This window comes from Pteropus medius, unplaced genomic scaffold (genome assembly GCF_902729225.1).
Source record: "Pteropus medius unplaced genomic scaffold, Ma_sr-lr_union100, whole genome shotgun sequence".
NCBI lineage: Eukaryota > Metazoa > Chordata > Mammalia > Chiroptera > Pteropodidae > Pteropus > Pteropus medius.
Window position 1 is genome coordinate 13,661,670 of NW_024355205.1, and position 16,985 is coordinate 13,678,654.

The window sequence follows — 16,985 nt, forward strand, 5'->3', positions numbered from 1 at the left end:
TCGATTAGCATGTCAATTAAAATTTGTCTTATCTGCTCATTAAATGAGAAAAATACATCTGTCATAATAAAACTGCAATTAAAACAGGTCGGGTCTACAACAAACCTCTTCTCTAATTTAAAAATGAGTCCTTTCCATTTTGAACAATGGGCGTAATGACGTTGGTTGAATGTAAAGCGTAATCCCGGTGCTTTCTCATTGTTTGAAGAGATGGGGGAGCAGTCACCCCAGTTACGTGAAGAGAGATGTCCTACAAGTCCCCAAGGACACAGATGCAAAAGCAACCAGTGGGAGAGGAAGTCAAGGTTACAGTGATTGAATTAAGAAGAATGGCGATGGCAACGTAAAATGGTACAACTTCTCTGGCAAACAGGCAACTTCTTAAAGAGTTAGATAACATACATCTACCACCTGGTCCAGCCATTCTACTCCCAGGTTATTTATCCATGAAAAATGAAGGAATATGTCTCTACAAAAACTTGTATGTAACAAGCACTTTTATTTGTAATAGATGGAAACCAGACACAACTCAAATGTCCATCAATAGTGGAATAGGCTATATCCATAAAATGGAACATAACCTAGCAATAGAAAGTAGTGATGCAGTATCACAAATGAATTGCAAAACAATTATATGCTGAGTTAAAGAAGCCAGACAAAATTGAGTATATATGATATAATTCCATTTACATTCATTTTAGAAAATGTAAGCTAACTATAGTGATAGAAATAAGATCAGTAGTTGCCAAGGGACAGGACTAGGGGAATTACAAAGAGACACAAAGATACTTTGGAGAGTGACGGATATATGTTTGTTGTCTTGACTTTAGTGATAGTTTCACAGGTATACACGTCAAAACTCATTAGACCATACATTTTAAGTATATGCAGTATGTCAATTCTACCTCAATAAAGCTACTTAAAAAAAAAAAAAAGAATCAAAAGGAGGGAGAAGTAGGAGAAAAAATGGGAGTAAATTTCCAGAGACAGAACAGGCTAAACATGGAGGACCACAGCCCCTGAAGGAGAGGAAAAACCTCAAAGGAAGACCACTGAGGAAAAGAAGTAAAATTATATTCCACTTAGGAAGAGGAGTACACCGAGGCAGTGGGCACCTCCGCCCCAGGTGGTGATGTGTGGGGGAGCCCCTTGAGGGGGCAGGAAGAGAAGCAGGAGAAAAGAGGAAACCGTGAAGAGAAGCTCCAGGTTTCCGGCAGAGCCCTCCAAGTTCGCCAGCGTCAGAGTAGGCAGGCAGATAAGAATTCAGGGCGAATACAAACGTACGGGAGCAGGACTCCCTTAAACTTGCCACCCTGGTTCTAAATCTGACATCCCAGAATCGTTCTTTACTCCTTAATCATGTGTGACCCTTGAGCAGCCACATACCTGAGGTGGTGCAGGCCCAGGGAAGGACTGAGAGAATCCTATGGATACCAGATGAGCGAGGGCCGGCCAACTGGATGGGGCACGCCTGGGAGTCCTGGTTGTTGGGCTGAAGGTCTCCTCCTCCCCACCTGTGTCAGGCATTCGTGCCAGGCACAGTGGAGCTACTGGGGAAAAGGCAGCGAAATAAGTAACCTTGTAGCCCTCAAGACTCTGACATCAAGGTGGTGGTTTGGGACATCAAAGAGAGGTTTGCGCTGCCTGAGGCGATGCAGGTTTCTCTTGGAGCAGCCTGCTCTGAGAAGACAGCCAAAAGTTAGGTCACCTAAGTGTTTCCTTCAGAATTCCTCAGGCACCTCCATGCTCTGACACCACCAGTTCCTTAGCTCATCCAAGCTCATCCCCCTCCCCTGGCACCTGGCCCCAAAGGAGGGAGTAGCTGCTTAAACCCTCTAAGTAGCAAAGGTCAGCCCTAGGTTTTAGATCCCACCTAAATAGTATGCGTTTTTTTTTTTTTTAAATTTACCTCTAAATATTCCCTAAATTAGGGACGACTGATGTCAACACATTTTTGAGACCTCAGTTCGTCCTTTTGAGTGAAAGGAGATCTGGAGGGAGCGAGGAGAACTGAATTCTGTCATGGTTTTGCTCTGCAAAACTCAGTGTTACTCTATTAAAACAAATCAAAACCAAACCCTATCTGAGAGAAGAGACTCAAAAGTAATGGGATTTTCATTATTTCCTAGTTTATTTCTGCCCTTTTACTAAGGAAGTACAAAAAGGGACTAGTGATTAGGAAACCTTTTAAGTTTTTTCAGGGAAGTGGGAGCTCTTCCTCTCATTTCAAATTATTTTAAGCATTAAAAAAGGAAAGAAAACTTAGTCTGATGTGAGCATAAAGAACAAAACCCCTTTCATAGGTTTCTTTCTGGGACTTAAGGCAAATCACTAGACTTCTCTGGGCCTCAGTTTTCTCAACTATAAAATGAGAGGGTTGGCTTAAGTCTGTGGTAACATAAGCCATCCATTCATTCCATATTTGAGAAACTACATCCCAGGCACTGTCGCAGGCACTAGGTTACAGCAATTAAAAGTCAGGCAAGTCCCCTGGACTCAAATTAGATTCTAGAGAGATTGAAAATGAAGGAAAACTAAACAAGATAATGTCAAGTAGTGATAAGCACTAAGAAGAGACCCCAGGACTGCCTGGGTAGGAGGTGGCGTGCCTTCCTTCACTTTAGAGAATGTGATCAGGGACAGCCTCTCTGAGAAGGTGAGAGCTGAGTAGAGTCTGGAATGATGAGAAGGAACCAGTCACTCAATTCCAAAAGAGAACGGGCAACCTTTAGTGGTTCTCTTTATAGGTGAAAGAACACCTACTCCTCTTTTTTACTTTATATTCCTCCTTTCAATAGTACATAATAATTCTGTTAAAATGTATTTATACATAACTCTTTAAAGAACAGCAAAAATATCATTCGATTTGAAGAACTCCAAGACAGGCTTTCTCTTCTACACAATTCCTTTTTACTTCCAAGTTTCTGTCCTCATGGTTATAAATTTCCCACTTATTCTAGGCAGAAATCAACAGGATTTAAATCAGTGTTTTCCGAACTTTTACAACAGCGACCCACATTAAGAAATAAATCTTACCTTGTGACCTCGTGTATACATAAAAACGTAACAAAAGTTCTAAAAAGCCGAGCTGACCGTGACTACTTGCAATGCACTATAGTACATTCTATTTCATTTCATCTTTCTTAAATGCTAAAGTGATTTCACAGGTAACTCATAGTTTGAAAACACTATTATAAACTGCCATTGGCTAGTAATTTTGTTCAAAGACAAACCAAAACATGGAAAAATTCAATATTAAACGACCTCAAAGGCAACCTCCACTTTCCTTTTTTTTTACACGCTTTAAAATAATGGAACTTTCTGGTGTGGACTTGGAGAAAAAAGGAACATTAGAGGGGAGGGGGGGGGTGGGGAAGGAGAGAGAAACCAAATATGCAAATTGTTTGTTAGGTGAAGAGATGCTTTTGGTTTCAAAGATTGCCCAAGAAAAGATTCACAAAGTCTTCACAAAAACAACAGGGGTACGTGCATGTATGTATGTGGGGGGTGGGGAGAGGAGGCCGTTAGTAAGCCATTAAATTTTAAGTACCCAGAGGGGTCCTTCTGCATCCCTACCTCTCCTTACCACAATCCCAGTTCCACATGGACGGATGTGTAACTGCAGCACTGAGAATCATACTTCGAATCTGGCATATAACACAGGAGTGCTCAATAACACATCGTTTAATAACTTTTGAATAATGGAGCTCATTGTCACCATAATCCTAACTTTGTATGTATACCCAATTATCACATTTTCCTGGAATGTATAAATGTCATGCAATAGTAAATGAAACTGATTTATCTTCAGGTCATTGTTTAAGTCCAGGGAGCTTAATGAGGTATTTTTCTCAAGCATTAAGTGGAAAAAAGATGTTTTCTATTGCAAGGTACAAGAGTTATGTTGGCTGTAATAGAAAGATTCCATGTCTGCTAGTGGTCATGGTAAAGCTAGGATTAAAACTAGCGTGTTAGTTTAATAGGTAGTTTCCCAAGGAACACTAACTAGTGGGCTCTATCAGCCAAGGGCTCTCTCTGATGGAAACTGTGCCAATTTCTCTGTGAAACGCGGTTACCATTCTCACCCCTGAAGTCAGAAGTGCATGCACCCAATTTCCAGTAGCCCCAGGGCCCTGGAGCCAAAGAATTACACCTGCAAGCAAGCATTTTTCCCACACTGCCACACAGCTGCCACACACAGAAAGCAGTACGTTTAAACGGGGCCCTTCAGCCCCATTTAAGGAAATCATTAATGATTTCAAATTACAACTGTTGCTTTATATCAAAACAGTGATAAATCGGGAAGCTACATTCATGATGCTTTCTCTTAAGTCATTTATCTGTTCTCCTCTCAGGTGCAAAAAAGATATTGAGACAAGTGTGAACCTGTCAGAGCTCCTTATTATACATGCAGCCCTCCTTTCGCCCCTCCCGTTCCCCACTCCAGCACCCCTCCCTCTCTGGATTTCCTGCATTGAGGCAGTGACCTCCGGTGAGGAAGTGCAAGAGGCACCTTATCAAAACAAGGAAGATTCACCATAGAGGGAGTTAGTCAGGAGACACAGGCGACGGAGGCTAAAACAACCCCCTCATCCTAGCAGGTCAATTCACTCCGTTCCCCCAGGTCAACAACAGGCCGGGTTTCAGAAAGGAAGAAAGTCCTGGAGGAGAGTGGTCACCCATCCAAATACAGGAGCATCCGCTTAAACGCAGGATGGAACGAACCCTGCTGCCAGACCAGAGGTGTGGGCAGAAGAGTGGGTCAGCGTGTGCGCAGGGACAGCCTATATATGGGCAAGACATTAGTGGCAACGAAGGGAGACCCACCACGGTTGACAAAGCCACAACTATTATGACTTAAAATATCACCCGCAGGCACTGGCTTCGGTGCCAGAATTTCCTCGGATTTATTTTCAGGCAAGTGACTCACAACCACGTCTCCCTAAGTAATTCCATTAAAATGAGTCGCCGGTTCCACTAACCCGACTTTCCGCTGCCCTCTGGCTGCCCCTCCCTCCACTCCGCCCATCCAGCAAACCCAGATAGCTCGCAGACTGGGCAACCGTACCCCAGGGGAGCAGAAGGCAGGCTCTCCGGCCCGGCCCCCAGCCTCGGGATGGAATGAATGGGGCCGCAGGCCGGTGGGAGCGCGGGGAGGGCGCGTGCGGGCCTTGTGTGGGTTGTGTACGCGTGTGTGCGCGCGTGGGCACGCACCCCGGCCAACTTACGGAGGTGGAGTTGGTCCTCGCCTGGCCCTGGTTCCGCACCTCCTGCTCCCGGAACTGCAGTCCAGCCAGATGCTTCTCCAACGCCTCCCAGTCCATTGGGGGCATCGGGGGCTCCTCCGGGACGCACGACCCGCCGTCCGTGGGCTGAAGGCAGAGGCCCCCAGCGGCCGGGCCCCGGCCGCCGCGCCGGCCCCCCGCCGGCTGGGGCTTCTGGATCGCCGGGCGGGGGCCCCGAGAACCGCTCGGCCAACCGGCCACCACCACATTGCCATTGTGCCTAAGGTCCTGAGGGTCGTGCGGGTGGAGGTTGCCGTTGGGCACCGGGGGCGGCATAGCGGTGGTGGACCTCCTACTCCCGCCGCCGCCGCTGCGGGTCTTGGCGCTCACGTCCCCCGGCTCCCCGGCCGGACAGCGGTCATCCCGGTACCCTCGCTCGTTGCGCTCGTCCTCCTCTTCCTCCTCTTCCCCGTCCTCCTCTGGCGCCCACTCATCAATCACCTTCTTCTGGTAGATTGGGAAGGGCTCCTCATAGTCCTCCAGGGCAGACACCAAGTCCAGGCTGCCCCCGGGCGACGACGAGGATTTGCACTCGGAGCAAGGGGTCACTTTGGTGGAGTTGGACTGCGAACTGGCGCGGCTGCTGCTGCTGCTGCTGCTGCCGGCGTCACTGCCTAGATCCATCCCATCCTCTCGGTAATCCTGGGGGGAGGAGGCAGAAAGAGTGAGCCTCCTGGTCGAGCCTGCTCTGGCCGCCCGCCGCGAACGCCCAAGCCCCGCGCCCCGCGCCCTCCTGGCCGGAGGTGCACCCCGCAAGAAGGCCCGGGGGCGGGAGCCCACAGCAGTCTGAGGCATCCCTTATCCAACCCGCCTCCCCTGCCACAACCAGACTTCCTCTAGGTAACTAACCCTCAAATCAGCAAACGGGGTGCCCAGCCACCAGCGCGCACACTTTCCTTAAGAGGGACCCCGGGGCGCGCATGGACTTTGTTTTAACCATTTTGCGCCAGGCTCGCCCCTGCACCCCGCCCCAAGGATTCTCTGAGAACCAGACACTTTCCCGGAGATTCTAATTCTCTGGGGGCGGGGACTGAGAAGAGGGTGGGCGGCTACTAAATTCGCACCTCGCTCCAGCGCGGAGACCACCCCCATCCGGCCCCGCCCCGCCCCCGCCGGCGGCGGGGAACCCTGCTCCGCTCGCCGGCTGAGCTTTACTTTCTAAGGAGCCGCCCGCAGCTCGGAGGTCTCACTCTCGCCTCCGCGCCTCCCCGGCCGGCCCCTCCTCGGCTCGCTGGAAGGCTCGGGGTCGGGGGCGCTCTTGGTTCCTGCGGTCAGGGTGCCACCCGCCGCCCCCAAAGGTGTGCCGGGCTGGGGCCGGGCTACAGTCGCTGCAGGCGCCGCCGCCGCCGCCGCCGCCGCCCTGGGGGAGGAAGGACGCGCCCTCCCGGCGGCGGAGCCGGTCCTGCCACCGAGCATGCCCAGAGGCGGCCGGGCGCGGCGCAGTCCGCTCTCCCGGTTTTCGCGGCAGCAGGCTGAGGCGGGAGGCCGGGCGGGGATGGGGTTGGAGAGGCCGGGAAGAGGCCCGAAAGAAGGGGCGCGGGGTGTTAGGGGCGCAGACCCGGCCAACTAGCAGGGGCTGCGTTCTGGGGAAGGTGGTGAATTTTAAACCTCAGACACGCTCATATTTCCTGGGCGCGCGTCAAACCCTCTCTGCGGGGCTCGTTACTCCGCCTAAGCCTCCCGACCGACATCCCAAAGCGCGGGTCTGGCGCCTTCTAACCCACACGGAAGTCCCCTAGTGACCCCGTGAAGGACCTCCCTCTCCTACACACGCACATACACAAGCTCATGTGGAAGCCTTAGTGACGTGGCTCGGTGGTCATGCACCATCATTTCCCTTCCACCTCCAGTCGCCCTGTCATCTCCCCTTCCAAGTTCAGGCTTGTGGGTGGAACCTGTTGCGTTAGCTCACGTTTCCTTCCCTCCCAGCTGCACGCTAAGGATGACCTCAGAGAGGTGTGTGTGTGTATGGGGAATGGATGGGTAAGTGTGAGATGCGACTGATACCTCTCATGATGGTGGAGAATCTGTTTAATGGTTTGGGGGAGCCTCCAAAGTCCCCTTTGATCACAAGGAGACTTTAAAGTAGGAGAAGAGGAAGATATCAGTTGAGATGCTCCTGACACATTCGCTGGCTTTGCGTCCTTCAGTTTTTCAGGAAACTGAGTCATAGAAACCTGCGCTGGGTATTTCAACTAGATGGGGTGGGGGTGGGGTGGGGAATCATTTCATAATGTATATGTATCTCGAATCACCATGATGTACGCTTTAACTATCTTAACAATTTTATATGTCAATTATACCTCAATAAACCTGGGGTGGGGATAGGGTAAAAAGAGAAAAAGAAAAACAGCGCTTATTTCTACAATGGATTGAGGGAAACCAGTTTCCCTGAATGTCCAGATTTGGGCCTGTTACTAATTATTCCCAGTGAATTCTAGCGTGGACCAGGCCACCACCCTGCCTTGGCAGGGTCCAGATGCCAGATGGAAGGCAAGGGGAATGCTTGGGATTCTTTTGTAGGGAGTGGCTGCTACCCCCACATTTCTTCTACATCCTAATGAGGACTTGGTGCAAAGACCCTTTGTTTAAGTGGTATCAGTAAAGTGAGACTCTTTCCTCTCCTAGGTAGGCCTGAGCCAGGGAAGATAAGCTAATCTTCGGACTTGTCTGGAAGTAGCAATCGTGAATAACAGGAAAGGGGGCCTTCTGTTCCGGCCCCTTTACGGCTCTTTACAGGACCGATTATAATGTAGAATGTCTTGCCGTAACATCTGTAAACAGCCTGCCTTGTGCTCCAAATATGGTTTGATTTTGAGATTGCTGCAGAGCCCTGGGTCGGCTGGCTGCCCCTCTGCAAGATGGAGGTGGCCCTGTAAGTGTTCAGCAGTGTGGGTAGGAAGCATTATACGCTGGGAACCAGATAGCTGCTTTTCCAGTCACCATGTGTCTTGGCAAGACTTAGGTCAGAAAATGCTCCCTGCTCTGTGAGCAGGACACAGGTAGACAGATAAGTATTGATCAACTGAGGTGATATGGGAGGGTTGTGGTCTCAGTCAGATTTTAAATATTAGGACCTTCCTCAACCACCCACCCAGATTCCCTCCTGGGCTTGGGCTCATTCTTCTGCTGCCCAGATGGTTTGTGTTGAGGGAATGCAAAATGAGGCCTTAGAAAAACATTTGGCAAGGTAAATCCACTGCCAAAAATGCATGGCATTTCAAAGCCAAATAGAAACATCTTTGAATTATTTGTCCTTTTAAATTATATTCTGACCGGATATTCTGTATCAGATGGGAAATTACCAGGTTTCCTTTTTTTTTTTTTTTTTCCCTTCATGCAAGGTGCCTGGCTAGCTCAGTTTCCATTCTGTTTCCAGCTTTCCATCACCTGCCAAGAACCATCCCATTTTGGAACAGGAAGCCCTGCCAACGCCTAGGCCTGCAACAGTCTACAGATATGTCCAGCAGGATGAAGAGATTTGCAAAGCGAAAGGTTCTGTCTTCCTGTTTACAGAAAATCTCCTCAAGTTAGGAGCTTGGGGGCTTACAGACTTAGATTTGTCCCCTGCAGCCTTTGTAAATGCATCAGAGATGTGAGTCAAGTGGGAGTCACCTCAAACCAGCACCTTCCCCCATCAGTCACCAAGTCCCGCTCCTCTTAAAGACCCACTGCCCCCACCCTGGTCTAGACCAGTGTCCTGAAATTACTGAACTGTCTCCCAACTATCTCTGCCCATTCTCCTCAAGCAGCTCATTCTTCTCAAGCAGCCAGTGTGGCCTTTCTAAAATGCAAATCGGAGCAAGTCTCTCCCAGGAGTCATTAAAACCCTCCAATACTTCTCTTTGCCGTTAAAGGAACTGCTTCCTGCCCTAAGTTCTTTTGGAAAATTTCTATTCATCCTTTAAGTCTCAGATTAAATGTCACCCCCTCCTGGAAGGCTTCCCTGATGCTCTATATCTGCCCGATGGGGTCAGGTGACCTTCCCAAGCTTCCATGATACCCACTGCACTTACTATACTTTATCCAGGTTGCTGTTTAATTGCTTATCTTCTCTACTAGTCAAGAAATCCATTTTATAGCAAGACTCAGGTCCCACACACATAAAAACATATGTAACTGAAAAAAAAAGTACATAAAACTCTTATTTTGTAGAATTCTATTCTAATTCATCTAAAACAAAATCTAGTCATACCTTATTACATTGATTTTACAACTCTTAAATGAGTCAATGCAAAAAAGCCCCCCAAAAACTCAATTCCATGAAGGGTGGGGCCATTTCTATCTTGTTTTAGAATGGAATAGGAGTGTCATCACTATTTGTGGCTAGAGTTATTAATTATAATAACATTTAATTCATTTAATCCTCAAAAACCCTATAAAGAAACTATCGTCCCCATTTTTAGGTGAGGATTACGAAGACAGTAAGGTTAAGTAACTTGTCTAATGTCAAAAAGCTGGGAAATTAGGTGGCAGAGCCAGGATTTGAACCTAGGTAGTTTGGTTTCAGGATCCTTGATCTTAGTAGCTCAGCTAAAGTTCAGTATCCCTTGGCCTGGCTGCATATGGATGAATTTACCAAGCAAGCATATCTGAAGGGTCTCCTTGCAGCAACCTCAAACCAGTTCCCAGGCTCCTGCCCTGCAGAGGCTTCTTGGGCAGTTGTTATGTCTATGCAGAGAAGAAGGCAGCTGGCAAGAGCAGCTGTTCTCCTCTGCTCGCATGAGCTGGACCTCCTCGACTGTCAACAAGTTCAGCAGTATTAAACAAGTTGGGAGATTTCATTGTGTAAAGGCAGAGTACAGACACCTCAGTCTGTACTCTGAAATTGAAATTTCACATTATTATAAACTACATGCCTTAAGTTCCCCCCCCCCCAAATAAATCTTTTAAGAAAGTAGTCACCATAAGATTGGGATATTTATTTTTGTCACGGATAGGAAACTGTCTGGAATAATACTCAAAGCATAGGGATGAGAGCATGTTCCTCAGGGGTCAGTGCTATTTATAGGATTTTAATCTGTAAAGGCAACATTTGAGAAAAGACATGATTGAAATATTTAAATCAGAAGGAATATGAATAGGTGGGGAAAAGATTTATTTGCAAAATCCCAAATGAATCCTGAAGTTATTAGCCCTAATGCTGAACCTTCTCTAAGTCGTGGCATTTAGAATAATAAAGAAATAGCTGGTAATTGGGTTTGTATTTCATCTTTATTACATGAATTACATGCAAGTCACATGCAGTACATACACAGATGCTCTCCTATTTCATCACCTGAGTGTAACTATGTGGGAATATTTAACAGCACTGTGGGCAAAGCGTCCTGGGTGTACAACATCTGGGCTTAGTTTTCAGCCCTGTCTCTAATGAGCTGCGTGACCTCAGTTTCCTCAGGAAGGGGGCTGGACTGAATGATCATGTTAAGCAAATGATAAGAATTAATTGAATGAATGTATAAGTGAATGAAGCCAACTTTAAGTTGGCTTCTTCCGACTTAAAGACCCCTTGGACTTCGTCTTAGACACTATGAGAAATATAGTATAAAATGTCTCTGAATGGTTTCATCACCTTCCTTGTTGCAAGACACGAGTTAGTTTCTCCTCTAATTCAAAACTGAGGTCTCTCTCCATTAGGCAGAGTCAATGCATGGTATTTCTTTTATTTCTGTAGAGCTAATGGGTTGATCTTAACTTATTAGTCTGTATGCATAGGTACTTTGTAAATGAAAGAAAGAAAAATTATTTAAGGTGTATATAGGACCTATCCCCGGAACTATACTTTAATAAAAAAAAGTCCCTTAAAAAACATTAACATCTTAAATGTTTTGATTCTCTAGCAAACCATGAGATTGTAGTTATTTCCTACATTTTCCTTAATAAAAATAAAATGGCAAAATCTCAGCCCATAAAGCATAGCTCCAATGACCTATTTTCTAAACCTGAAACCAGGACACTTGGCTTGACAAATACTACAGTGCTTACAGAAACGGGGGTGAATGTATCTTTGAAATGAAGATTACCCTGAAAAATCCGTAGGCACTGGTGAATGAGGCAGCTCTAACTGCAGCAAAGGGACAATGTCTTTATCAGAGAAAGGTCACAGAGATAGTGTCAGGCAGGTCCTCAGTATATGGCCGCACAGAATGTGCCCTGTACAGTGCCAGGAGGATTGTGAATTGCACCACAGGTCCCTGACAGGAGGGACAATTTGGCACCATTCTCATAGATGAAATTTAACGTAAGTGGCACCCCCTGGAGCTGTGCAGTGCACTATCTGCACGACAGCCCAGAGGCTCTTGGGAATTCCATTGCAGGAAATTTGTTCTCTGTTGACAAAATAGGAAGAGGAAGGCTGCTGTTCTTTTCCTAATAAAGTCACGCCTCGGATTGGATGGCACTGACAAAAATTCAAGTTACCTAAACTCTCCCAGTCTTTCTTTTTCTATAAGTTTTCTGACATGATAGTCTACTTTCCTTAAGTTTCTAGCAATTCTTGAAAATGCAAGTCTGTAAGAAGTGTGAATTTGGTTTTTGAGCTTCAATGAAGGGTATAAATTATTACATAAAAGGACATTTAGGAAAAACATGGGAAAGTCTGAAGATGAGCTGTGTGAGCTCAGGGAAGCATTACCAGGGAAGCAATAGGCACTGAAACCCACGTGCACATAACCCCAACGCAAGATGAACTGCCTCAGAAACTGCAGGCCTCGTACTTTGATGTGTTATCCTCGTCGAAGAGGAGCATCCTCCCAGGATGCTCTAGGGAGTGACGAACTCTGTTCTGGTTACTTATTGACATAACTTCGGAAGCATTTGAAAATCGGAAAATAGTTTCGGCACTGTGGGTACAATGCAAGCAGGAGGAATGAGTGTGGGGGTGAAGAAGGAGGAGGCAGCGTGGTGGAATAGGAGTAACTTCTTCAACGCTCTGCCTCTCAGTAGCTCTGCATTTATAGGCAAGACATTCTCTGCAGCTCTTTGGGCCACTGGCCTCATCATGAAAGGAGAGTTGTACAAAATTGTTAGATGCCTCCGAGGGTGAGGTAAATGAGTGAAGTAGGCAGCATGGGTGACAGGGAGTCCCAGGGTGAGTCACTGTGTCACTGAACAGTACAGCACAAAGGCATCCATATTAAAATTCAAAACAAAAAGCAGATTTATCCTCAATTTATCCTTGGATCACCACTCTTGGACCTCTGCTCTCAGCTCTCGGTCCCAAAGTTTTAAGTCTGCATGAAAACGAGTTAGAGAGAACATACATCTTGGCTTGTACAGGATGGTCCTGCTTTACACATATCGTTTTGGCATAATTATTAATGGCGCCTTCCTTCATTCTCAAAAGTGTCCCACTTTACATGGTAAATCGTATGATCACCCAAGGTAAGGAGGAATATCAATGCCTAAACATAAATTTGGAGGAGCAGTGTTTCCCAAATCTGCCCACACCTTCAGATGAAGTTAAGTAGGTTTTGTGGTGGTGCTTTATAGGCAGAAAAATAATTAAATAAACTTCCAAAATATCCCAACAAAAATGGTTCAATAAAAGCAGCATTTCATGAATTTAAAAACCACAGAAAATATATAAGAGCCTATCAATTTATGAAAAATGTTCAACCTCACCAGTAGTTAAACACAATTTCAATAATACTGAGGTAACATTTTGCCTATAAAAATATTTAAAAATTGTTTAAAACTATAATACTCCATGTCAGGATGGGTATGATTGAAGGAACACTCATTAACTGCTGGTGGGTTTATAAATTGGTTGATACAAACTTTCTGGAATACCATGTGATAATATGTTTTAAATGTCTGTACAAAGTTTATACTCCTTGACCTGTTACTATTCAACAAATTTACTGAGTATCTACTACATGCCAGGCACTGGAGATATTGTGGTGAAAGAGACACTGTTTTCCTAAAATGGAACTTTAGTGAAGAAACAGATATTTCAGGGGAAAAATACACAACAATTCAGATTACAATTTGTAGTAAGTACCCAAACAGACTCATAAAATGCCCAGAGAGTGTTTAGGTAGCGTGTGTGTTGGGGGAGGGATCAGGAAAAGGGTTTGATCAGCTGAAGAGGGAGGGAAGGGTGTTATAGGCAGAGGGAACATCTTGAAAAGGTTTTGAGGCTGGAATAAACTTACTACAGTTGAGTAGATGAAAGGAAACCACCAGGTTGAAGCAAGAGAGCAAGGGGAAAAGTGGCCAGAGGAGGGGTTACTATTAAAATCTTTCTCCTAACAGCCACTTAAGGGTCGTAAAAGCAGACTGACATTTTTAGAAACTTTCTCCATGGTGGAGAATTGAGAAGGAGATAGTAGGACAGAGCAGGACAGAACTGGATACGAAGAAACCAATTAGGAAGCAAATATAATAATCAGTCCAAGAAAAAGATGAAGGTGACTTAGGAGGGGTTGGGGAGATGGAGAGAAATAGACGTATTAAAGATACGTTTGGCTTGCAGAATCAACAGGCCTCGGTGACAGAACAGATGGGGGTGGTGAGGGAAAGAGATGTCATTGATGGTTTCCATGTTCGTATCATAAGGAACTTAGTAGAAAGATGATGTCTCTTTATTAAAATGGACAATAAGGAGGATAGAGTTTTGGAAGGGGAGCAGAAGGAGAGAAGACACTGAGTCCCTCTTTGGACATTTTCTATTTGAGATGGTATAAGACATGCAAGTGGAGATGACAAGTAGGTACTTAGATATGTAGGTCTGGAGCTTAGAAGAGAGGCCTGGGGCTGCAAATGTAAACATGGGAGTTACAGCACATAGACGGCATTTGAAGTTTTGGGTATAAGAGACTCATCTGGAGACAAATATAGAACAGGCCAAGTTTCTAGCCCTGAGGAACTCCATAATTTATAAATCTTGGAGAATAAGAATGAGTTTGTAAGAAAGACAGGGACAGAATGGGAGGAGGAGACAATAGTTACTCTTTTAAAAATCTTAGCCTAAGGACTCAGAAACGAAAATCTAGATTTATGCATAAAGATGCTCACTGTGGCATTTACAATGGTGAAAAATTAGCTTCAACCTAAATGTCAAAAAATGGAAAGATGTTTAAATAAATTGTGACATATTCATTCTGTGGAATAAATGCAGTCAAATGAGATGTTTTTTAAAATTATAACAGTAAATGCATAAAAGAGGGTATATTATTATACATACAATGTGATCCACATTTTAAAAATTAAACGGATATGCCTAGAAAAAGATGTAGTGAAATGTTAACAGCAATTAATCATGGCTGGTAAGATCTCAGGTGATTTTTTTTACATTTGTGTCTATTTGTGTTTTTCAATTTCTTTACAATAACCACAAATAGGTGGTAATAGTTTTATGAAACAGGGAACAAATTATTTTACTTAAAATGAATGATTCTGAATTTGCCAAAGAAGTCCCTTAAAATAATTGTTCAGATGACTTAGAATTTATTTATATAAATTCTGTAATGTAGCCTTTCATAAAACAATAATTTTATGGTTCCATAAATCACTCACTAATTTTAAGTTTTTGAATATCAGATTTTCTTTCAAAATATAGATTGAGCCAGCACGCTTCTGAAAAAAAGTTTGGGGTCAGAATGGATGAAGCAGGGGCTAGCAGACTTCTTCCATAGAAGGCTAAATCATAAATATTTTCAGTTTTGTGAGTGACACAATATCTTGCACATATATTTTTTTAAGTTTTCAAGCAACCCTTTAAAAATTCTTAGTTCTTAGTTCTCAAAGTTCTTAGTTCTCAAGCCATATAAAAACAGGTTGCTAGCTGGATTTGGCCCATAGGCCAGTTTGCTGACCTCTACACTGAAGGATCAATGCGTAAGAATAATGCATAACTACTTTTTCATTAATAACTACCATAATGCTGGGATTGTAGCTAGGTGAATCTTCCATCATCAGAGTACTAGAACCAGTCTGCATCTACTTTCAACAGGAAGCAGAATAAATGGGAAAGTTCTAAAAGAGCAAACTTTTAAAAAAGTATATATATATTTAATGGAAAACCAATCATAGACAAATATGTCAAGAAGTTAGTATTTTTCACCCAGGAAGTAAAAGTAAAGAAAAATGTCTTTATTTCTAAAATGCAGAATCTTTTCATATTTCTTCTGCATATTTCTTTCTTTGGCATTATGAAGGGAGTATTGTTGTTTTATACAAGAATCTATTCACTTGTTCATGCCACAAACCTGGAGCCATCCTTGTCCCCCTCTTCTTGTCCTCCCGCCCCCCATCACCAAATGTACTTAGTGCTGTTAGTGCTCCAAGCAGATTCCTGTTCCTGGACACTACACCCACCCCCAGCTGCTGTATTAGCCACAGAAGCTCACAGCTTTCCTCTATGCTGCAAGTTATCCCTTCTCCTTCATTAGGCCAAGGATAGACCATCTGATCCATATCTTTGGAATTTTCCCTTTCCTATCCTGCTTCTCTCACTTCCTTACAGGTTTATCCCTCAGCAAACCACCTACACCCAAATCTCTGTCTCAAGCTCTGCTTCTAGGGAACCTGCCCTAAGATACCAAGTCCCAGTGATTCTACTTCCTAAATATACTTGGTTTTCTGACCACTACATCTCCTTGGAGAAAGGGTGCTGAACCAGGTTACACTTACAATTTTATTCTAGTCTATGAATACATTTCAGAATAGTGTATGATGTCAATAACTTTTGTGAATACCAGGAAATAGCTCTTATAAAATATGCAGCAATGATCTGATAAACAAAAACAGCCATAAAGTTAAACAAGAACTTGGAAGAGGTTTAGCTTTCAATTGACATTACTATATAGAATCATTACTAGTATTATTAGTATAAGTGAGTGGAAACAGCTGCATCTCCAGTATTATTAATTTTGCTTATTGTTACCAGTTATGTTTTTTAAATTATAGTAATAACTGATAGCCTATAAATAATCTTCTATTATAAGAGCTTTTCTTTTTATTATACTGTAATAGGTTTATTGATGCTTAATATGATGTGAATATTTGCTGACTGAAGAATACCTTTATTAGGATATACATATGTGTTCAGTTTATCTTCTCAATTACACCTACATTAAAATCTTTAAAATTAAGTTTGCAAAAACAGACTCTGTGCAAGCAGCAGAGCCTTTATGACTTGTGACCTCCTGCTCTATTGCATTCTTGTTAACGATTCACAATAACCTTCAAGAATAAGCACCCAGTGAATCAAAGGGTTCTGGATGGCTCTCGGGGAAATGTCGCACACAGCACCTAGCAGTCCAAGACTGGACTTGACACAGAGGGACAGCTGAAAGCACGATGAACATGAATCCACTTCAACAGCCAAACAGACTGTGTACAAAAGCACAGCATTTTCCCATGGAAACTCAATAGTTTTTCCTAGCTCCATCTGAAATAATTCTCTTCACTTTCCCTATTCTGGAAGTAGGAAATTAGCTACTTCTGTACTTTTTCAATGAAATACATTTTGCTTCAGGTTATTCATAATTACTTTCAACTGGTAAATCTATTATTATTATCACTGAAACTGAGTGTTTAGTATTTAGTTAGCCATTATTAGTAAATAAATTACCCAGTAACAGACTACAGTGCTCTTTTTCTCTCTTCTTGGAGAATGGGTTAAAACTAAAACAAAACAGAAACCTCTGAACCTCAGAGTGTGCTGTTATTTACAGGCAAGTCCAGACTGTTCCA

The 16,985-nt window shown here is 44.1% G+C and overlaps 1 protein-coding gene across 7 annotated transcripts in view; it reads right to left on the reverse strand.

Moving 5' to 3' along the window:
- The window catches only part of SCHIP1 (schwannomin interacting protein 1), a 133,902-nt gene that overhangs the window by 104,567 nt on the left and 12,350 nt on the right, over positions 1-16,985 (reverse strand). For 5 of the 7 annotated variants that reach the window (XM_039857446.1, XM_039857448.1, XM_039857443.1 and 2 more), the window contains exon 2: positions 5,229-5,927. In XM_039857446.1, coding sequence (XP_039713380.1) covers positions 5,229-5,909 — 681 coding nt within the window. In that variant the 5' untranslated portion in view covers positions 5,910-5,927. Of the gene's footprint in view, positions 1-5,228; positions 5,928-6,134; positions 6,306-6,440; positions 6,600-16,985 lie in introns of those variants that run through there. The other 2 variants (XM_039857447.1, XM_039857445.1) reach the window with 2 other exon arrangements.